The sequence below is a fragment of the Danio rerio genome, chromosome 24, assembly GCF_052040795.2.
Source record: "Danio rerio strain M-AB ecotype USA chromosome 24, GRCz13ab, whole genome shotgun sequence".
In the NCBI taxonomy this organism is placed as follows: domain Eukaryota; kingdom Metazoa; phylum Chordata; class Actinopteri; order Cypriniformes; family Danionidae; genus Danio; species Danio rerio.
Genome location: NC_141044.1, coordinates 40,928,882 through 40,952,691, shown reverse-complemented (window position 1 = coordinate 40,952,691; position 23,810 = coordinate 40,928,882). Strand labels below are relative to the sequence as shown.

Here is a 23,810-nt window from a genome sequence, read left to right as displayed (position 1 = left end):
GGAGAGTTATCACAACCTAACAGACTCCTCCTCCTCACCATTTTCGTTTGTTGACTGACAGCTGGGGGCGTGGTTAAGTATCTTTGCCACGCCCAATTCCTCAGTCAGACCTGGGGTCCGTTCTTCGTACCTCGCTTAAATGATCTAAGATGATTTGGCAGATCCTGGATCTTTTAATCTTGATAACTGATCTCTCGCTAATTTGGTTCTTCAAACAAGTTCGCGAATCAGATTAGAATGTCTGGATAAACTGATCTGAGATCGCTGCGTGTGTTGTGAAGGACAGATCTATCGATCCTCGAAATCATGATCAGCAATGCAACGATTGGCTGACGGCACAGCAGCGTAATGACATCATCTGATTAATATTCAATTATCCATGTGAGCAAAATTACATCAAATTAGCAGTAAACGGCTTGTTAAATGTGACACGCAAGAACTTTCCACATTTGTTGTGAGCTGCAGGCTTTACACTTTCATTTGTCAAGACAAGAGTATTTATCATGCATTTCAATGCAAATAAATGTATTTAGTTCTACGTTTAGAAAAGATTTTCTTTATAATAGTAGCCGTTTTTTAATCGGTGTAAAGAATAACTGGTTGTTTACAAAAACATTTTCATATTGGTAAAGGGGTCTGCAACTTTTGTGAAGCATCAAATCACCGGCATATTAACTATCAAAACATGTTTATGACTGCATAAATGTATTATTGCTTTAAAAAAAAAAGTCACATATTCTGCATTTCTATTATACACTATTTGTACTAAAGCGATCTAAAAAGTTCATATCAATAAGTTTTCTCTTTGCACCAGGTGACAGTCTTTGTACTTTCATTTCGAGGGTGCAGATTGCATACGTTTTAATAATATGTATAACTTTATTTATTTTATTAATGACTATAACTGTATATATATATAGTTAAAAAATATGTACCATTTTTCCAAGTGTATATAACTACTACTGTAAGAAAATATCAGAATTCGGAACATACTTTCTGTATTATCTTTGCTTGAACTGAGCCGATCTAATCCTGTTTATATGATTTGAACCTGCTCCCGATCAGGTTTGACCTAGCAGAACTGTTGCTATGACAACAACTCTCGGATCAGCTTTGAAGAACGAAACGATCCTGGATCGTGTCAAATCGTCAATATCCAAATCCAGCTAATTGAGTAATCCACGTACGAAGAACGGACCCCTAATCTGAGAATCAAACTCAAAACAAACAGTGCATTTTTAGATTTCAATTAAAGATTAGAAGGGCAAACCATTGTTTTTTGTTCTTAATGACACACAGAGAGGAATTGTTCACCACTTAATTAGCAATGTGAGCTAACAAAATCAATATGCCTATTTTGATTTCATGTGCTCTTTAAAGTGCAAAATGTTTTAGTGAAGTCCTGCATGTCTCTACAAGCATGAGTAGGTAGGGTCATTCCTGAGTCTGAAGGCTCTTGAATTCTGCTAGTCTGCAACATCTTCTCTCTGACGAGACCTGCTGAACAATGTAAGTTTTTAACTTTTTGTCTTTTAGAAAAGTAATGTATTATATTAATCCATATAAATTAAATGTAGTTAAATATGTTGAACAAAGCAGGGAAAATCGATGTACTAGTCTAGAGACATCATTACGTAGCTGATTTAAAGGGATAAATCTATCGTCATTTACTTTACACACAGGCATAATATGTATAATAAACACACACATATACAAGTTTATTTGAGTTTCTTTCTACCATTAAACACAAAAGAAGATGTTTTAAAGAAGGCTGAAAACCTGTATGCATTGCCTTCCATAGTTTTTGTTTTCCTACTGTGGCAGCCAGTGTGATTTTTAGCTTTCTTGAAAACATCTTCTTTTGTGCTCAACAGAATAAAGAAACTCATGAAGGTTTAAAATGCATAGTCTGCATTTTATTATTTATTTATTTTTAGTCGTCTAATTTTGTTGCAAGGGTTGGCATCATTTGTGTTCGGTCATTGAACTTTACCATCAACAAACATTCACCACTGCCGCACATCTTGATGTTCACATTACAGTTGTTTATTCTGCCGAAGTGCCAGTAAAAACTTGGATTATTGCAAAACAAGACAGAGATTTCACTGCAGCAGAGATGAGAAGTAACAAAGTACAAATACTTTGTTACTTAAGTAGATTTTTCTGGTATCAGTACTTTACTCCACTACTTATTTTTCTGAAAACTTTTTACTTTTACTTCATACATTTTTACACATATCTGTACTTTCTACTTCTTGCATTTTTAATTTAATTCAATTCAATTCAACTGTTTATTGTCATGTGCACAGTAAGGAAACACGTCTCCCTGTACAATGAGATTCTTACTTTGCCGTCCACAGTTTTAAATTGGGCTTGTTACTTTCTTTTTAATGCATTTAGTGGTGCGATCTATATTATTTCTTGTCATTGTGCAATTTGCACGCCTTTTTGATTTAATCAATCTGTTTCTTGTCATCGCGCGCCTGCGTGCTGCAATGCGCAGCTTTTTCAACCTCTGGGGTCCGTTCTTCGTACGTGGATTACTCAGTTAGCTGGATTTGGATATTGACGATTTGACATGATCCAGGATCGTTTCGTTCTTCAAAGCTGATCCGAGACTTGTTGTCATAGCAACAGTTCTGCTAGGTCAGACCTGATCGGGAGCAGGTTCAATTCATATAAACAGGATTAGATCGGCTCAGTGCATGCAAAGATAATAGAGAAAGTATGTTCTGAATTCTGATATTTTCTTACAGTAGTAGTTATACACACTTGGGAAAATAGTAAATATATTTTAACTATATATATAAAGTTATAGTTATTAATAAAATAAATAAAGTTATATATATTAATAAAACTTATGCAATCTGCACCCCCGAAATAAAAGTACAAAGACTGCCACCTGGTGGTGCACAGAGAACACTTAATCATATGAACTTTTTAGATCGCTTTAGTACAAATTGTGTATGATAATAGAAATGCACAATATGTGACTTTTAAAACAATAAATAATACATTAATGCAGTCGTAAACATGTTTTGGCAGTTAATATGCCAGTGATTTGATGCTTCACAAAACTTGCAGACGCCTTTCACAAAATCAAAATGCTATTGTAAACATCCAGTTATTCCATAAAGTGATTAATAAACCGGCTACTATAATAAAGAAATTCTTTTCTAAATGTAGAACTAAATACATTGATATGCATTGAAATACATGATGAATACTCTTCACACAAGTGTAAAGCCTGCAGTTCACAACAAATGAGGAAAGTTATTGCGTGTCATATTTAACAAACAGTTTACTCCTAATTTGATGTAATTTTGCTCACATGGATAATTGAATATTAATCAGATGAGGTCATTACGCTGCTGTGCTGTCAGCCAATCATGGCATTGCTGATCATGATTTCGAGGATCGACAGATCTGTCCTTTACAACACACGCAGCGATCTTAGATCAGTTCATCCAGACATTCTAATCTGATTCGCGAACTTGTTTGAAGAACCAAATTAGAGAGAGGTCAGTTATCAAGATTAAAAGATCCAGCATCTGCCAAATCATCTTAGATCATTTAAGCGAGGTACGAAGAACGGACCCCTGATCACACACCGTAGGCTTGTTTATTAAGCTTCCCATGGTAACGGCAAGAATGAGGAATGTGAATGAGACAGAATCAGCGATGTAAACATGACTAATGTCATGATTATACCAGGTAATAGACTAAGATGCGTTTTGGTTGATTAGATCACAAAAGGTAACCACTGCTGGTATTTTTTTGTATATTTAACAGATATTTTACACTATAACAGTTTGCTAATTACCACTCTCTCAATGTTGATAATGTTAACACTTTCAAAAGTGTTATTTTTAAACACTTTTATAATGGTTCCTATAAAAACTCTGAGGGAGTGTTAATTTTAACTCTAAGGTAGTTAAATCTACTATCTAAAATTTTCAGTGTGGTTAGTAGATTTCCAATGTTCCAATGTTTTAATGCTTCTCGATAAAAAATTATATTTAAACCATATTACAAAAATACCTGTAAGAAAGCAGGTGAAACATACCGTGCACAGAGTTAATGTTAAGCCTGTTAATAATTTCTTCTAAGAATAATTAAAATGAAAGCAGTGACCGCTGCTGCTTACAAAAGAATATGTGTGTTTTTTAAATCTTAAGCTCTTGAAAGCAGCAGGACTGTGGGTGCACGATCATCGCTCTTTTTTTCAGTCTATTTCAAAGGGAACCAATCCGTTGCGCTTTATAGGCACGGTTGCTTTGTGCGAGTAAACAGGTGCGCGCGCGATTTTTTACAGTCGCGCGTATCAAATCAGCTGTTAGCGCGAGTGGTCATGCTCTCATTCTGTGTTCACCATACTTTTGCTCGCACGAACGTGCTTTTTTGTCAGTTGTGCTGCTTCTCAAATCTAATATCACATTTGCATGAATATTGGTCCATGCTTATTGTCGAACCCTGCTTTTAAGAAAACTTCAATTGAAAAATGATTTCCAACCAGCCAAAGAGGCAAGTGGAGGTGTTTGTCTAACCCACCAGAGCTGAAATCTACCCGCATTTGGCGGGTGTTAATGTAAAGCCCTGCTTAGAAACAGTATTGCAGAAAATTTTGACGGTTTTAAAACCTTGACTTTTCTAAATCGCGGTATACCTTGAAAACGGTTATCGCCCATGCCTAGTTAAGATGCTATACAGGATTAAATGGTTTATGCAAATAAATACACATTTTTGAAAATGTATTCCGCTTCAGGTTTGGTTTTCATGCTGTGTAAGGAGGCTTTAGTATTGTTTTTGTGTCTTCATTATTTTTGTTAGTTTTGTGTATCTTCATTATTTTAATCCAACATTACAATCATTTTCTTCCTCTTCAGAGCTGCAGAAAGATGTCTCTTTTATTTCTCTGTCTGCTCTCTCTGACCCCTGCAGTGGCTACCGAAGGTATATTTTATTAATATTTCTGTGTTTATGGATTGTATATTTTCTGAGGTTGAGTTTGGTTTTGTCTTGCAGGGGGTCTCAGTGGAAAAGTGCTTCTGTTTACAGCCAGGACTAACACCAGCTATGTTAAACTCATTCCTGATAAACACCTGAGTCTGTCAGCGTTTACTCTCTGCATGCGTGTGGCGACGGAGCTGCTGGGATTTAGGGAAGTCATCTTGTTCGCCTACCGCACGCCTGAAGTTGATGAACTCAATTTGTGAAGGGAGAAAGATGGCCGTTTCTCCGTCTATATTCAGTCTAGTGGAGATGGAGCACTTCTCCGTCTCCCTCCTCTCTCCATCTTTCAGACTCACCTGTGTGTGACCTGGGAGTCTGCAACTGGTCTCACTGCCTTTTGGGTGAATGGACGCCGCAGTTTGTACCAAGTGTACAGGAAAGGTTACTCAATTCGTCCTGGCGGCACCGTCCTGCTCGGACAAGACCCTGATTCATATGTAGGTTCTTTTGATGTAGATCAGAGCTTTGAAGGAGAAATTACAGATCTGCAAATGTGGGACTATGTTCTGTCCGGCACTCAGATTAAAGCGGTGTACTCAAACCAGGAACCGCATGTGAACGGAAATGTCTTTAACTGGAACACCATCAAATATGATGCTGTTGGAAATATGATATTGGTTCATGATAACTGATTCAGATGTAACACAAAGAGACGGATGTAAGCTAGTGTGGCTGTGGAGAAAAAGGAATTTATTTGTATTACTTTTGCATCGCTATTTTTTTTATTAGAAAAATGTTTTGACAAACAACAAATTAATCAATCTTTTTTAATTGTATGGGACCATATATTACACAGACATACTTCTTCTTTTTTTTTACTGTAATGCATACTATTTAGAAGGAACTGCTGACAAGAGGGAAATAGCAGAATACGAATAAATATAATGCGGGGGCCCCTGTTCCAGACTGCTGTCTAATAAGAAGTCTAGACATGTCACAAGGAGCATGATGCTTGTAGAAGTTGTGAAACATATTGAAGATGCACTAAATTGTTCAGTTCTGGTATGCAGAGAGGAGTTGCCGAAAAGAGGAAGTATGTCTGGGTGCAACAGTTAAGGACTGCAGAATGACTGATAAGTGAGGTTACACCAAAACTCCACCTGTTAAGATCAGTTGTGTACATATGCTGGAGTCAGGAAATGTATGTTAGTTGCGAACCTCTTGAATGTAATTCTTGTATTGCATTGAGGTAACATAACCCAGAGCTCTGTCATCGAATTATTCATTTATATCTAAAATAAATTACTAATATTTTTGGCATTGAAGAAGACCCACTCCAGACCTTTTCTTATTGAACACGCATGGATACATACAGGTTTTCCAACAAGGCTAAACCAGAGACATAATTCATGACCCAAACTGTCAGGAATCCAGGCCTGTCACTCCTTTCTGTGTTTAATGTCTGTTTGTGTTGTGTATTAGCACATCGTTGTCTCTTTTGTTGTGCTGGCCATGTGCTTCCTTTGTCCTGCCTCTGTGTTTTCCTATGTCTCGGCCCCTTGTTTAGTCCTTGTTTGTCACACGTGACTTTTTTAGCTCTTTAACATGCGAGTAAACTCTCCTCACATTGGTCAGAGTTTCATGGTTGGTCCTGCTCAGCTGTCAGAGGGAGTGGTGGCTTGGTGGTGTTTGACAGGGTGCACGCTACGTGTCTGAAGAGCGAGGAGGCATGCGGTGGGCAGGGGTGAGAAGGGTGCACAACTCAATTGAGGGGGACCCGCAATTTCTGGGAGATTATCACTCAATTGCGGGCATCCAGGAGTCTCTGTGCATTTGCGGGAGACTCCCAGGACTTCCAGGAGACTTGGGTTGTCTGGAATGACCTCCCGCCCTACTCATAATTCTCTCTTCATATAGCTGTATGCCTATTAAATATCCATAAAACACTGTGATATAACCGGGCTCGGATCATATCGCTTTCTCACTACAATCGATCCGCCCCACAGTTCGTTTCAATCGAGTCGAGACCACCTAATTCAGGTGATCTCAGAGCGATTGTTTTAGCGCGGATCCAAGCGCGATTGCTGGATTAACATATGCCAAACAAACCGCACTAACTAGGCAAACGAAACAAAAAATACTGTCCCCGTCTGCCCCTGCATGAATGTAACTGTGGGACACAATGTTCTAGGGAGCCTTGACTCTGTGTATCATGTAAACAATGTCAGGTGAATGTACTCTAGGTTTACAGTATATATAGCTGAACTGATCTTCTCTCAGTTAAAACCTGCTGAATCGGGTAAGTATGTTTATCTAATTTTTATCTTATTCTTGTTTATCTTGCCTTATTTATGTCTTTTAAAAAATGAAGCATTATCTATCTTTTATAGAATCTGACATTTTGTCTCTGCTGTGTCTAAAACATACTTAATAACAACTCCTTTTTTTAAAGATGAGTAGTGTGTTTTTTCTGCATTACTGTTACCAATATTCAGATGTAATTTCTATTATGTGAAAGGTCATGTGTGTGTATATGCATGTTTTAAAAAGTGATGTACTTTCATACCTAATATGATTTAATCTAACAAAGAAGCCAAGAACAAATGTACTAAAACAGGACTTCTTAACCTTTTTCACTTCGGGACCCACTTCTTTCTCCAATCAATTTTTGAAGGCCCACGTGTCTGGCATTTTCTTAAAGTTTGTATGAAACACTCATTTAAACCTTATTTATTAACGAAAATGTTATTATATTATTTTTATATAATATAATATTGTTTTATATTATATTATTTTATTATTATATTATATTATATTATATTATGTTATGTTTATATACTATTATATTATTTTGTATTATATTATATTATTTTTATATTATATTATATTATTTTTATATTATATTATATTTATGTTATTTTATATAATATTTAAATTATATTATTTTTATATTAAATTATTTTTATATTATATTATATATGCCATTTACATATATTTCAGTAATATGGAAAGCGAGTGCATGTTTTTACCAAATCTAATATTGGATTTTATTTTAAATGCGTGTGCGTGTTAAACAATATATTTTGCACAAAGAAATGATGGGGTTCTACTCTAAAGACGTAGTTACTCCACTCTGTTTACAGCATCATTATGGGCATTTTACATTATAACTAACATGGTTCAAGCGATGGATCTGCTGTCATGACTGTCAGTGACCACCTGAGGGCGCTGTAGTTTAATGGACACTGAGTGGAACTACAGCGCCCAAAAAGACTACATTTCCATACATTCTTTCGCGCACACACCCGGTCTGTCATCTACACTGATTTACAACCACAGTTGTCTCCAATCTCCGTTGATTACCTGGACTATATATTCATCCATTCCACCACTATACATCATTAAAACTGCACTTGGATTCTACACCTGTTTTTTGTTCCTGTTTTGATCACTCTAACGTGACAGAACGACCAACTCAACAATAAATCCACCAGATGATGTTCTTATGCTGATTAAACAACATAACCGCTCCATTGAGCGTTATGTTAAAGAGTTTTTGGAGCTAGCCCCAAAGAGCTCTCACAGCGATATGCTGCTTATGATGTTCTTTCGGGGAGGACTTTTGGAACCAGTTCGTTCTCTAATGCTACCGTATGAGGATGACTGGAACCTTAATCGGTTCATCGAAGCGGCTTTATTGATCTCTGGCTCCCCTCTCTCTGTTGTCTTGAAGGAGGAGAACCCTCAGGAGGGAGGCCTGAGTGGAGGGCAACAGAGAGGGATATTTTCGGGGCCAGCAGATCTATCTAAGGGAAGGAGGAGAGAGGCTGGGTTGGAGTTGCAGACTGATCCGCGTCGGGCTGTCCGAAGACCACCTTTCGCTGGGCCTCTGGAGAGTCTCCTGGAACTGTGTGAGACCCCTGTGTCTTCTCTAGCCCCACAATGCCCGCCAGTGTCAATTCCAGCCCCAGAGCAAGCTCCCTCTCCTGATGACAACGCTCTCCCTTCTCAAACCACCAGACAAAGGAGGCGCAGGAAGAGGACTGCCCATGTCCCAGAAAGTCCACCAGTGTCGGCTCCAGCCCCAGAGCGCCCGCCAGTGTCGGCTCCAGCCCCAGAGCGCCCGCCAGTGTCGGCTCCAGCCCCAGAGCGCCCGCCAGTGTCGGCTCCAGCCCCAGAGCGCCCGCCAGTGTCGGCTCCAGCCCCAGAGCGCCCGCCAGTGTCGGCTCCAGCCCCAGAGCGCCCGCCAGTGTCGGCTCCAGCCCCAGAGCGCCCGCCAGTGTCGGCTCCAGCCCCAGAGCGCCCGCCAGTGTCGGCTCCAGCCCCAGAGCGCCCAACACTGTCGATTCCAGCTCCAGAGCAAGCTCCCTCTCCTGATGACAACGCTCTCCCTTCTCAAACCACCAGATGGAGGCGCAGGAAGAGGACTGCACATGTCCCAGAAAGTCCACCAGTGTCGGCTCCAGCCCCAGAGCGCCCGCCAGTGGCGGCTCCAGCCCCAGAGCGCCCGCCAGTGTCGGCTCCAGCCCCAGAGCGCAGTACAGTGCCAGTCCCAGTCCGGCTCCTTACCCTACCGGCGCCACCCAGGCTGCTCGCCCTGCCGGCGCCACCCAGGCTCCTAGCCCTGCCGGTCCCAGCCCGGCTCCTGGCATTACCAATGCCATCCAGACGTCTTGCCCTGCCGGCACCTCCCAGACGTCTTGCCCTGCCGGCCACAGTCCGGCTCCTGGCTTTACTGGCGCCACTCAAGCTTGCCCTGCCGGCACCTCCCAGACGTCTTGCCCTGCCGGCCACAGTCCGGCTCCTGGCTTTACTGGCGCCACTCAAGCTTGCCCTGCCGGCACCACCCAGGCTCCTCGCCCTGCCGGGGCCACCCAGACATTTTACCCTGCCGGCCCCAGTCCGGCTCCATGCCCTGCCGGTTCCAGTCCATCTCTTTGCCCTGCCAACCCCAGCCCGGCTCATGCTCTGCCGACCACAGCCCGGCTCCTTGCTCAAAAATTGCTGTTTGTTAGTTGGTCGTTGTCGTTCATGGTATGTTGTTCCTGTATCTTGTTAAAGTCTAGTTCAAGTTAATCTGTCTTTGTTTCTTGTTTGTTTGTTTGCTATTCTGTTACTTTGTTACTTTGTATTTTTGTATTTTTTGTCACTTCTCTGCACTCTGTGTTTTGTTCCTGTTTTGATCACTCTAACGTGACATCTGCGACAGAGAAACTATGTGTTTTGGGAAACACTCGTCACTACATCGTTCTTTTCCAGAACGATGCATCATACTATGATAGTTCAGCCGTGAGTTACGTCGGTGTTTGGGAAACGCACCCCTGATTGATAGTTATTCAGGCATCTTTACACAGCAGAGCTCACAGAAAATAAACCTGAACTGGCATAAACTTTTGAAATTTATCATTTACTCCAATAACACAGTTTAATGCAACACAGAGCCTGCTTTAGTGCCGCTTAAAGTTGCAGTTAGTTAAACTGTGCAGTACTTTTCTTCCTTTTCAGACTTGGAGCAAGATGTTGGTTTTGTTTTTCTGTCTGCTCTCTCTGACATTAGCGGCTACCGAAGGTACTTATTTATTTATTTATATATATATATACACACAGTTGAAGTCAGAATTATTAGCCCCCCTTTGAATTTTATTCTTTTTTAAATATTTCTCAAACAATGTTTAACAGAGCAAGGAAATTTTCAAAGTATGTCTGATATTTTTTTCTTCTTGAAAGTTTATTTGTTTTATTTCGGCTAGAATAAAAGTAGTTCTTTATTGTTGAAACACCATTTTAAGGACAATAATATTAGCCCATTTACGCTATATATTTTTTTCGATATACAGAACAAACCATCGTTATACAATAACTTGCCTAATTACCCTAACCTGCCTAGTTAACCTAAATAACTGTACATCTCATTGTACAGGGAAATGTGTTTCCTTACTGTTCACATGACAATAAACAGTTGAATTGAATTAAATTGAATTGAGTTAAGCCTTTAAATGTCACTTTGAGCTGTATCGAAGTGTCTTGAAAAATATCCAGTCAAATATTATTCACTGTCATCATGGCAAAGATAAAATAGACCAGTTATTAGAGATGAGTTCTTAAAACTATTATGTTAAGAAATGTGTTGAAAAAATCTGCTCTCTATAAATTAGGGAAAAAAAATAAACGGGGGGCTAATAATTCAGGCGGGCTATAGTTCTGACTTCAACTGTATATATAATTTTTTTTTTTTTTTTACAGATTTTTAATGATTTTTCTATGTCCTTTTTAAGGTTTTATTTTGGTTTTGTCTTGCAGTGGGTCTCGGTGGTAAAACTCTTTTTTTCCCGACCAATACTGACTCCAGTTATGTTCAAATCGATCCTGATAAACCCCTGAGTCTGTCAGCGTTTACTCTCTGCATGCGTGTCAGGCTGGAGCTGCTGGTCGATAGGGTGGTCATCCTGTTCGCCTACCGCACATCTGAAGTTGATGAACTTAACGTGTGGAGAGAGAAAGATGGCCGTGTGGGTTTGGTTATTCAGTCTGATAAGGATGCAGCAATGGTTCACCTGTCTCCACGCTCCACATTTCAGACTCACCTGTGCATCACCTGGGATTCTGCAACTGGTCTTACTGGTTTTTGGGAGGACGGACGTCGCAGTGTGTACCAAATGTACAGGAAAGGTTACTCCATTCGTCCTGGCGGCACCGTCCTGCTCGGACAAGACCCGGATTCATTTGTAGGTTCCTTTGATGCAGCTCAGAGCTTTGTGGGAGAAATAACAGATGTGCAAATGTGGGACTATGTTCTGCCCAGCACTCAGATTAAAGCGGTGTACTCAAACCAGGATGATCGTGTGAAGGGAAATGTGTTTGATTGGAACACCATCAAATATGATGTTACTGGAAATGTGCTTGTGGTTCCAGATAACTGACTGGATCAGCTGTAATGTTTACCCAAGATTAACCAAACAATAAAACAATTCTGAAAACTACAGCTTCAGTTTGTTTATAACATGGACCAATGCTAAATGTTGAAAGTGTTTAGTTAAACATGTTTGAATATGACCTATCCTAATTATTTCTAAACTATGTTGCGTCAAGGCAGACAAGACCTATTTGAAGCAAGCTGTGTGAGGGTTGCTGATGTGACGTTGTGTTTTCAGTGTCACACAACAAAATGTAATATTAGCATTGTAATTTAAAATGATGTAAATTGTTACACATTACTTTGTTTTTGTGATTAAAACTTGTTATTATTATTTTGAAACAATCATGATTTACTTTATATTATATTTATATAGAAGTTGCTGGTTAGTCCACTTTTTTGGACAAGAGAACTGAGTTTATTCAAATGAACTTACCGGAGTAAAAGCCCAAACTGGCTTTGCGCAGCACACCTCTGCTTTACTTGTTAAAAACCAGTTAGATTTATTCATTTATTTTTGTAATCTTTGCATACACACGTGACGTTTGCGTGTGTGTGAGTAGGTGAGATGAGGGGGAAAAAAGCACACAGTGGACTGAACCACTTTGAAGAAGGGGAGGGGGAACTCAGCTGTTTCTAAATGCATTTTAAATGATGAATGCGGTTTTCTTTCTACTTAGACAATTATTTTATGTATATATATACATATATTTTTCACAATTCAGAGGGTTTTTTAAACCTTTTTTTTTTGAGGGGGGGGGGGGGGGGGGTTACAAGCCTCGGATGAGAGGGGACATGTCCCCGTCCCTCCCGGGATTTACGCCCCTGCATATAGAAGCTATAAATTAACAGAGTTTTATGTTTTCTTCATCTGAAGCCCCATTATACTGATCAGTCTTTGCTTTAGTTAAACACTTGACCTTAAACTTCTCAATCAATATCAATACTAGACATTTTAGAATCAGAAGAGAAATCTGTCGGATACTCTGCTGCCTTCTGGTGGTCACATGCAGGTAGTTCAATTATAAATAATATCAAAACATTTTCATTGTTAATTAATTATAGGCAAAGTGTTGCATTCATATAAAGTTCCAGTAACGTTCAGACATCTACATCTCAATATTAGGCCGTCATCAGGGCCAGACAGTAGGCTGTTTTTAATCACATGGTTCTGATGACATGCGAAATTCAGATGGAGGACACAGAGTAAAAAACTGAATAGGAGACAGAGAGAGAGGTCTGTATATTTGCAATTTATAACATATTTCAAAGGAGAAATAAGATTCAAAATAAACACATATGTTGGGTATGATCCTCAGATCATGAAGAGGGCCGAGTTTTCTACTGAACTAAAGTTTATTTGCCTGTCATCCACGCGGTAGATGCTGTAAAAGCTATTATGATACATGAAAAAATAAATACTATAGTGTTTGGGAACATACTCTAGATCAGTGGTTCCCAAACGTTTTGCTGTGTGCACCCCTTTCTATTTGACACCTGTCAAGCACCCCTTTCTCAGATTAAACTCAACATTTTTTAACTACATGAACTAAATACATATATTTTCTGTATACATTATTCAAATAAAAATAAGAAAAATATGTGAATCAAATGGATGAGCTTTTAGGAAGTTGACAATTTTCACATTATCATTAAGTACAGACAAAAGTTCATCTGGCGTGTTATCCATCGCTAGAGCTTCTTGGTCAGGGACGGACTGGCCATCTGGCAATTCTGGCAAATGCGAAAAGGGCGGGGACCAATTTTTAAATGTGGGCCGGTCAGTTTTTTAAAAAATATGTATTTTGTTTTTTACGTGCAGGCAGCTTTTATCTCTTGCTACATGTGATATTATAATGATGATAATAGTAAAAATAATAATAATAATAATAAATGTTAAGCATTTGGCCCAATCGGCGACGAACGCCTGGTTTAAGATGGGCCGACCCAATCCGAAGTTACCCGGACAAAATCAAAATCTGACAAGAATGTCACTTATTTCACCATCTGTACACCAATATAATTAGTGAATGTGCTTGTCCGTGGGTAGGGCTGTGTTGATGTGGTAATGCAACCTGATCTCACGAGAAAATGTAAGTATTTTACGTTTTGCCAGTTTAGTGTCTAATTCGTACGAATTCGTACGAGTTCAGTCGTATGAAATAGTACGATTTTAAAAAGGAGGCGTGGCACCTAACCCCACCCCTAACCCCAACAGTCATTGGGGGATGAGCAAATCGTACTAAATTGTATGAATTAGATTGTACGAATTCATACAAATTAGCCACTAAATGAAAAAGATTGTGTTGGGTAATGTAGTCTGGTGTGGCTACAGTGCCAGGGCTGAATTTTTGTCCCAGTCCGCCCCTGTTCTTGGTGGATGCTGCAGTGTACCCAGGAAACAGATGGTGCAACTTTTCTGATGAAAGCTACTGCTCCTTTGTGCCTCCTTTTTTCGTCTTCTGCAGTTCCTCCAATTTTCCTTGAAAAAAAAGCTTACAGGCATGCCTTGTTAGTGGCTGATTCTTGTTTGTAAGTGCCGGACCATATATGAGGGCTTAAGACTGCTATCAGCTAGGTGCGTTCGACTTCATGCAGCGCTGCGCAGATCGATCGAAATCTGTCTTAAAGCGGTGCATGCTTGTAAGAAATCTTGTCCGGATTGATGCTGCGCTGTCGCCACGTGACTGTCAGATGTGGTATCAAAGTACCGCGACAGCGCTCCGAGATCAGACGGCAGACTCAGACCGTGCAGCATCTGAAGAGCGGCTGCAGGAGCTCTGATGACGATACCGATATTACACGATTGGCCGAGTTCACCACATGACAACAAACACGTGTATTTCGGGTTTATAATTGGGAAAATTCCAATTCAAAAGTTTTAAAACAAACAATTCACTTTTTATATCCTCTCTATCTTGCACACATCTTGCTTATTAAAAGACTACAAATATTTTACTGCAGTAATCATCTTTTGTTAAATAATCTGGTTATAAAGGTTACCTTGTTTGCACAGGTTTATTTTCAACCTTTTTATACAGACTATTTACTGCATTCATCTCCATGAACGATTTAAATTATATATTTTAGTGAATAACCTAAATATGAACTCAAATAAGTCTTACAGACTTGAAATAAAATAAACATAATCATTCATTCTGCCACCCTATAGCTTTCTTAACAAATTAAGTAAAGAACTATTTTATTAAATAATTATAAAATGATTTTATGATTATAATATATATATTTTATTTCTGGCCGTTTATACCTGGTCTTTCTGGGAAACTTCTGCTTAAAGTGTAGCTCACTTATTTTACCTTTTGTTCAATCTTTTTGGATTAAAGTGTTTTTTTGAAAAAGCTTTCATTATCCAAAATAATCTTAAGACTTAACCAAAACACCTTGTTTTGCATTTTACATTGGAAAGTTTTATAAATGTACATAAATGTAAATCCCTTTTTAGCATATTCAAACAAAAAGTATTAGCCTAAAGTGATGTTTAAACTCCTAGAATTTGTGCTTATTGCTCTGTATTTAATAGACCTGTTCGTTTGTATGTTTATATTAACCTCTCATTTCCCCTTATTTCTCTCATGCATTTGTTATATATTTTATTCATAATTATTGTTTTAAAATGAACTATAGTTTGTTGAGACTGTATTCTGTGTATTTAAACCAGGATAATCGTGTGAAGGGAAATGTGTTTGACTGGAACAGCATCAAATATGATATTTATGGAAATGTGCTTGTGGCTCCAGATAACTGACTGGATCAGCTGTAATGTTCACCCAAGATTAACCAAACAATAAAACAATTCTGAAAATTATAGCTTCAGTTTGTTTGTGACATGGACAAATGCTAAATGTGAGTGTTTAGTTAAACATGTCTGCATCTATGACCTCTTTATCCAAGTTGTTTCTAAAATGTGCAAACAGTTAACAGACCTCCAAACAAAGGCTGATGAGATCTATTTGAAACGAGGTGTGTGTGTGTGTTCGTTCTTCTATCTGTGTCCCTTTTTATATTCAAATCAGTTATTAATTGAAAATTCAAAAATGTGTTTATTTAAAGATTTGTGAGCAAAAAGTCACTGGTTAATCAGGTTTTTTTTTTTTTTTTTTTTGAGCAAGAAAACAAAGTTTGTTCAAACTAAACCTGAATTTCCTGGAGTAAAAGCCCAAACTGGCTGTGTGCAGCATACCTCTACTTTACTTGGTAAGAAGCAGTTAAATCGTTTTTGTAATCTGTGCATATAGAAGCTATACATTTAAGATTGTGTTTTTCTTCATGTCAATTTTACTTGTATAGCACTATTAAACCGAGGTTAACCAATGTGCTACACAATTCACATCACAAAGAAAAATATAAAGTGTGACGTCACCATTTATACTGATCTGCGTTTGCTTTAGTTGAGCTCTTTTCTTGACCTTTAACTTTTCAATCAATTATAAACCTTTTCGAAGAGAAATGTGTCAGATAATCTGCTGCCTTCTGCTGGTCACATGCAGGTAGTTCAATAACTAATATCAGAACATTTTCATTGCTTGAATAATTCTAGACTAGGTTTTGCATTTATATAAAGTTCCAGTAATGTTCGAACATCTACATCTCCTAATTAGGCCGTCATCAGGGCCAGAATGAATTTTTTTGCTTTTTCTGCGCAGCATTTAAAGACCAAAACAACATTTCAGATGTTTTACCATGTGCTCGCTCTGCTGCTTGGATCATTAATGCATCCATTCGTGCTCATTTTCATCATCACATGATCAAAATCACCTTTTTGATGCGAATGCTAATCCATTTAGTATGTGGTTCCATCATATTGAGCATTTCTTTCCTATATGATAAAAAGTTTAGCGTTCTCCGTAGGTTTATTATGCAGATTTTCAAAATTGATGAACATCTTGGCATTTTCATTGTTTTGCCAATGTTGTTTTGACAGTATTGGTAACTGGTGTTGATTTGCACTTTATAAATCCCCAAGGACCAGTTTCAGCTAAAAATATTTAATATTCTACTGGACAAAAAATTTGCCTACATCTTGAATGGCCTAAGGGTTTGAAAATATAGACTATATAAGTTTATTCATATTATTACATATAAAATTTATTTTAAGGTGAACTGCCCTTTCAACCAAAACAAGCTTGGAATGACCAAGAGGCGACACTCAATAGCACGTTCCATTGCAACAGCAGCGCCCAGCAACAGCCCCGGATTCTGCCATTTTGGAGTGAAAGCGATCAGCTGTCCATTGGATCTTATTGCTGTCGCGATGGCAAGCAGCTGCTTTGTTTTATATTTATTTATTGAAAAAGTGCATTAAAGCTAAGATGCTACCTAAAAGACGACAATACAACGAATTACTATCACAATCTTTAACACTTTTAATAGTTTATTTTACAGACTTAAAATATGCTGTTGTTCTATTGAAGTTTTCATTCCAAAATGGCCGCCGCGCCATCTAGTGGCTGATCCCCAAATTGCACTAGTGTCGCCTTTTGGTGATTCTATGCTCTTTGACCAAAATGAGACAATGGCTGTGTCCGAAACCGCCTACTATTCAGTAGGTACTGCATTCTGATTTAAACATACTACTCGGCCGTTACAAAAGTACGTTCTATACAGTATGAACGTGAAAAGTATGAATGAAATTTGGACGTACTACATCCGCCATTTCGTCATGGTCACGTGACCTACCTGCGTCAATTGCGTCACTTTACTCCCATTCATGAATTCGCTCGCAGGGCATCATAGGATAGCGCAGTATGCATGCGATGCGCACTTGAGAATCTCGCAGGAAGTAGTAAGTCATCCGGGTACTTCTCGCATACTGATTTTCGAATTCTATGAATTCAGACATACTGATTTTCCATAGTATGGAAGTATGCGGTTTCAGACGCTGCCAATGTGAGAACTGCATTACCCATAATGCATGAGTGAAATCAACATCAGATCAGAATTTTACCAACTAATATTTAGCTGGCTAAGTCTTGTGTGTAGTTTTAAATGCCTACTTCCTTACACGTATTTGCTGTTAAATAATAAGTCTTACAGATCCCATGAAATTTGTGATTAGGAGAATTAATAAAACTTATATAAACATGTAAAGCTTGTAGTTTGTCACTACAATAAATCTACAGCAGGGGTGGCCAATCCTGTTTCTGGAGAGCTACCTTCCTGCAGATTTCAGTTGCAACCCATATCAAACACACCTAAACCAATTAATTAGGACCTGAACACCATGTGATAATTACAGGCAGGTGTGTTTAATATGGGTTGCAACTGAAATCTGCAGGAAGGTAGCTCTGCAGGAACAGGATTGGCCACCCCTGATCTACAGCTTTAACTTCATTCTCGTCGCTGTGTCTCATCAAGCAGTGACCAATCAAATGCTCTCTATATCGGACATGCCCCGCCCCCTTCAAGAGTTTTTTCAATTTGCTGCGCTTGAGCTACTCAGTGGCAGAGCAGTGATAAAACAAATCGCTATTGGCTGTTTTTTTTAAAGGGAGGAGCTACATTTTCTTCCACAGGATCTTCACGTATTTTGATTGAGATTAATTAATCAAAAATCGAATAAAAATTTACATTTCAAAGCACTTCATGGGATCTTTAAACAAAGACTATATATAAACAGTTTACTTGCATTACTATAAATGAGGGAAATGCAAAGCTCAGTGGGCGCCAAAGCGAAGTCCCGCCTACCTGTTGAATTAACCAATCTGAGTCTTTTCAGCAAACCTGAAGCAGCATAAATAGTCAAAGGTGTGCGGCATTAGTCATTACGCTGAATCCGAGCACACACACCTGCTTTAGGGCTGCCTTAAATCAGCTGTTAAACACCTTCAGTGAAACTGTGCAGTCGCTTTATTACTCTTCAGGAGCAAGATGCTGCTTTTGTGCTTCTGTCTGCTCTCTGTGCATTTAGCGGCTGCTGACGGTATTGTTATTTATTTATAGGTTAAACAAGTCTGCATTTGACCTTATCTAAATTTCTAAAATCTGTTGGTCAAGTGACTAGCTCGCATTGAGGAAGTTGGTTTTTATATTTACACATTTGTTCTGTGACAACTCCCTGTATAGTTTACTATAGTACTTTGAATATTTGGACTGATATTGCATGCAAGAATGACAGGGGGAGAAAAAAAACTGCACTATTTCTTTGACTGAACATTTTTACTTTGACAGTCATTGGTTGCTAATATGGTTTGACTATTTAGACTTTACAATTTAATACATTTTTCTGAAATTTATATTAGGGAGAGTCCAAATGTGTAACTTTAAAACCAACTTTACCTCAATATAGTCCACAGGTCTCTAAACAAAGTCAGATGAGATCTATTTGAAACAAGCTGTGTTGTAATGAATGCCGTTGTTTTGTTTTGTATTCTTTTTCCTCTGTCTGTTGTGTCCCTTTTATAAATTTAAATCTGTTAATTGACAATTCAAAAATACTAATATAGTAAAAATCATTTTTATTTTTAAACCATATATATATATATATATATATATATATATATATATATATATATATATATATATATATATATATATATATATATATATATACACACACACACACACACACAATTGTTTAAAAAAATATTATTTTTTATTATATTCAAGTATTTTTGAATTGTCAATTAACAGATTCAAATTTATAAGAGACACAACAGACAGAAAAGCATGCATTACAACACAGCTTGTTGTAATTTTGTTGTACATCTTATATTATTTATATTAATAAATGTTTACTTTAGGGTGAATTGCCCCTTTAACCAAAATGAGAAATTGTGAGAACTGCAGTACTCAATCCATGAGTAAAATCAACATCAGATTAGAATTTTACCAACTAATATTTAGCTGGCTAAGTCCTGTGTGTAGTTTTAAATGATACTTCCTTAAACTTATTTGCTATAAAAAGTTCAATATTACAGATCCCTTAAAATTAACCTTTTTTTTCGAAGTTAGTATCAGTATTGTTAATATTTAGGACATGTCAGCTAGTGCGCAGCAAAACAGTGGCAAAATTTGCGATTAGGAGATATAAAACTGATATAAACATGTAAAGCTTGTAGTTTGAAGCTATAATGGATCAACGGTTTATTCACATTCCCATTTTATCTTATTTATGTATTTTGTATTATGTTCCCAGTCATGTACTTTTATATTAACACTAACACTATATTGGATTGTTGAATATACCATTGGTACTTGAACTTACGGTTAATAAAAAAAATAAAGTTTTATTCACATCACCTCAAACTTCAGTTTCTCAACTAATCGTGACCAATCAAATGCTCTCTCCATCTGACATGCCCCGCCTCCTCCTCATTTATTCGTGATAAAAGAATTCTCTTTTGGTTATTTTTAAAAGGGGGATGAGCTACATTATGTCCCACAAACTCTTCATGTGTTTTGTTTGAGATTAAGTCAAACGTTGAATAAAAATTCACTAAATTACTTCATAGAGTTTATCCCACAAAAATATTTCTACAAAAATGTAAAATTTATATTGAGCTAGAATGCTGTTTTTCTGAAAGCTTTAATGAAATATTTCACATTTATTTTGGTCTTGCCAATATACTCGACTTTTTTGGATCAATGTTGACGCTTTTATTGCTCATAATATTTAAAAATCATTTTCTTTATCTTGTAAACATGTGATTTTGGGTTTTTATGTTAAGGATCACTCTTTAAAAGATGCTGGTTTTATTATAAACTTTATTTTATTATTTTGTAAATTTCACATACATAAATCCAAGTTTTCCAAAAGCAAACCTCTCATCATGGTGCCAGAAAAAGAGATTCAAATGTATATAAAAGTGATTTCCAAGTCTCAAAATAGAAAAGCCATTAAAACAATTAATATATGCTCCTCCTTTAACATTTTTACATAAAATGTTTGTAAATATGCATTTCCTGTAGAAAAAGTGCATTAATAACTCTTAATAACTAAAATTGGAAAATGCGTAATATATTTTTATGTAATTTGATAATTATGTACCCTCTCCTCTGTTTTTGTATTTTTTTCTCTTCTCTTCTTCTTTAATTTCTTTTTTTCTCACTTATTTCATTCTTGTTAAGAAATGTAAAGTGATTGAATTGTATAAGAAAACTGTACATGCTGTTTCTTGTTTATAAAAAAAATCACATTTCAAAGCTCTTTACGGAGTCTTAAAGGAAGTCTGTAGATAAACAGTTTACTCTCATTATTATAAATGAGGGAAATGCAGAGCTCAATCTAGCCGCCAAAGCGAAGGCCCGCCTACCTGTTGAATTAACCAATCGTCAGTGTTTTCAGCAAACCTGAAGCAGCATAAATAGTCAAAGGTGTGCGGCATTAACCATTGCGCTGCATCCGAGCACACACACCTGCTTTAAAGCTTACGCAAATCAGCTGATAAACACCTTCAGTGAAACTGTGCAGTCAGACCTGGAGCAAGATGCTGCTTTTCTTCTGTCTGCTCTCTGTGACATTAGCGGCTGCTGAAGGTACTGTTATATATTTACATATTTCTGCTGATTTTTCTTTTCTCCATGTCCTTTTTTAATGGTTTTACTTTGGATTTGTCTTGCAGTGGGTCTCAGTGGTAAAACTCTTCTGTTCCCGACTGCTACTGACACCAGTTATGTAAAACTCAGTCCTAGAAAACCCCTGAGTCTGTCAGCGTTTACTCTCTGCATGCGTGTGGCGACGGAGCTGCCGGCCAAAAGGGAGATCATCCTGTTCGCCTACCGCACACCTGACGATGATGAGCTCAATGTGTGGAGAGAGAAAGATGGCCGTTTCTCCGTCTATATTCAGTCTAGTAAAGATGCAGCCTTTTTCCGTCTTCATCCTCTCTCCACATTTCAGACTCACCTGTGCGTCACCTGGGAGTCTGCGACTGGTCTTACTGCCTTCTGGGTGGACGGTCAACGCAGTTTGCACCAAGTGTACAGGAAAGGTTACTCCATTCGTCCTGGCGGCACCGTCCTGCTCGGACAAGACCCGGATTCATATGTAGGTTCCTTTAATGCAGCTCAGAGCTTTGTGGGAGAAATTACAGATCTGCAAATGTGGGACTATGTGCTGTCCGGCACTCAGATTAAAGCGGTGTACTATAACCAGGATAATCGTGTGAAGGGAAATGTGTTTGATTGGAACACCATCAAATATGATGTTACTGGAAATGTGCTTGTGGTTCCAGATAACTGACTGGATCAGCTGTAATGTGCACGATTAACCAAACAATAAAACAATTGTGAAAACTGCAGCTTCAGTTCGTTTATAGCACAGACAAATGCTTAAATGTTAAAGGGTTCAGTTAAACCTGACCTCCTCGATCTAAATTTTTTTTTAAATGTTATGTTAGCCAAGCAATGGGGTTCACAGACCTCCAAAGGCAAATGAGATCTACTTGAAACAAGCTACTGAGGATAGAGGTAAAGTTGGTTTTATATTAACACCTTTGTTCAGTGACAACTCCTTTTTATTTCCCACTGCACTTTAAATATTCGATATAAATTAACATGCAAGTGTGATTTGAAGTCAACTTTTAATTTTTTTTTTTATATTACTGTGAACAATGTTGTACATTGACAGTCATTGGCTGCTAAAATGATTTCTCTATTTAGAGTTTGCAAAATACTTTTGTGAAAATTAAATTAAGGGGAACGTCTGAATGTGACTATAAAATCAACTTAACCTCTATGGCTATAGGTCCATACACAAATTGGGGGAAAAAAAAAAATATATATATATATATATATATATCAAAGATGATTCCTTAGATTTTTTTTAAATTTTTTTTATTATTATTATAGTGGTCAATTTTTATTTGGGCTGAATTTAAACAAATTAACAAACCGTATTAAATTTAATTAGTTTAAATTCAACACATTTTTTTGCAACCGTTTTGCATGCAACGCTTTCTTTTTCAGTGGGTGGTTGAAAGGCATTCTTCGGGGCTTTTTTTTTTTTTTTTCTTTTCTCAAAGTTGAGACCATTTTGCAGATATTTTCCTATTCTATTTAATTGAGGTTTTAAATGCTGCATTTTAATGACAGTGCATTTTTTATTTTATTTTTTACTGGAATAGCTTGTCAGTTCTAACCAGATGTAGATGAACCAAAAAAACTCTTAAATTTAGAATAAAGAAATGTGTTTGTATTCTATCTGTCTATATATGCAATACAACATGTATCATTTAAAAAAAAAAGGGTATTTCTTAGTTTTAAATGACCTTCACCCTGAAGTCACACTGAAGCAACAGCCTTCTTCAATGGGTTATTTTTATAGCCATTTTTACAACTTATTATAGCACAGCTGTTAAAATAGGACAAATAAGCTCATATATGGGACAAATCCTGGACCTTTGTCAGTGAGGGTGGGTCTTTCTAACTCAAACTCCCACTGGCTTTAGGCCTGAATTGTGGGTTATTATCTTGCATATTTATTTGACTATTTTGTGTCCCAGTAATCATTGGACGCAAATTACATTTTTGTATTGCAACACTTATTTGGGTGTGAACTGATTTTATTTGGAGCAAAAAGTCACTGGTTAGTCAGGCCACCTTTTTGAGCAAGAGAACTGAGTTTGTTCAAACTAAACATGAACTAACCACCACAGTAAAAGCCCAAGGCTTTGTGCAACATGCATGTGCTTTACCAGTCAACTTTCTGTAATTTTTATTGTATAATGATGTAAGTTATTGTATAATTATGGTTTGTTCTTTGTTCCAGCCAAAATAAACCAAATAAGACTTTCTCTAGAAGAAGAAATATTATCAGACATACTGTGAAAATGTCCTTGCTCTGTTAAACAACATTTAGGAAATATTTAAAAAAGAAGAAAAAAAAAAATTAAAAGAGGCTAATACTTCTTACTTCAACTATATATATATATATATATATATATATATATATATATATATATATATACACACCTGTATTTTACAC

The 23,810-nt window shown here is 37.4% G+C and overlaps 4 protein-coding genes across 8 annotated transcripts in view; 3 read left to right on the top strand and 1 right to left on the bottom strand.

Moving 5' to 3' along the window:
• The window catches only part of mybpc2b (myosin binding protein Cb), a 360,595-nt gene that overhangs the window by 232,480 nt on the left and 104,305 nt on the right, over window positions 1–23,810 (bottom strand). The window lies entirely within an intron of this gene.
• crp4 (C-reactive protein 4) lies at window positions 1,484–6,278 on the top strand. The gene is given in 3 exon segments (NM_001040297.1): window positions 1,484–1,509; window positions 4,887–4,953; window positions 5,026–6,278. Coding segments are annotated over 2 exon segments (675 nt in total). The 5' UTR covers window positions 1,484–1,509; window positions 4,887–4,898; the 3' UTR covers window positions 5,646–6,278.
• On the top strand, window positions 7,188–11,934 carry crp3 (C-reactive protein 3). Of its 4 annotated transcripts, none has more exons than XM_087308005.1 (4): window positions 7,188–7,252; window positions 8,687–9,987; window positions 10,459–10,522; window positions 11,254–11,933. In XM_087308005.1, the coding sequence occupies exons 2-4, from the start codon at window positions 9,361–9,363 to the stop codon at window positions 11,871–11,873; spliced, it is 1,311 nt and encodes a 436-aa protein (XP_087164131.1). In that variant the 5' UTR covers window positions 7,188–7,252; window positions 8,687–9,360; the 3' UTR covers window positions 11,874–11,933.
• Window positions 18,648–22,125, top strand: crp2 (C-reactive protein 2). 2 transcript variants are annotated; one of them, XM_087310175.1, is made up of 2 exons: window positions 18,648–18,806; window positions 21,448–22,125. In XM_087310175.1, exons 1-2 carry the CDS (start codon window positions 18,755–18,757, stop codon window positions 22,065–22,067), a joined length of 672 nt encoding a protein of 223 aa, XP_087166301.1. In that variant the 5' UTR covers window positions 18,648–18,754; the 3' UTR covers window positions 22,068–22,125. The 2 variants fall into 2 exon arrangements, with proteins under 2 accessions (XP_087166301.1, XP_087166302.1); XM_087310176.1 differs by lacking the exon at window positions 18,648–18,806 and adding an exon at window positions 21,216–21,361.

Coding starts and splice junctions, on each gene's coding strand:
- crp3 (XM_087308005.1), top strand. CDS start 9,361: ATGGAGGCGCAGGAAGAGGACTGCACATGTCCCAGAAAGTCCACCAGT. Junction 9,988..10,458: donor GTTGGTCGTTGTCGTTCATG/GTATGTTGTTCC, acceptor CTTCCTTTTCAG/ACTTGGAGCAAGATGTTGGT. Junction 10,523..11,253: donor GACATTAGCGGCTACCGAAG/GTACTTATTTAT, acceptor TTTGTCTTGCAG/TGGGTCTCGGTGGTAAAACT.
- crp2 (XM_087310175.1), top strand. CDS start 18,755: ATGCTGCTTTTGTGCTTCTGTCTGCTCTCTGTGCATTTAGCGGCTGCT. Junction 18,807..21,447: donor GCATTTAGCGGCTGCTGACG/GTATTGTTATTT, acceptor TTTGTCTTGCAG/TGGGTCTCAGTGGTAAAACT.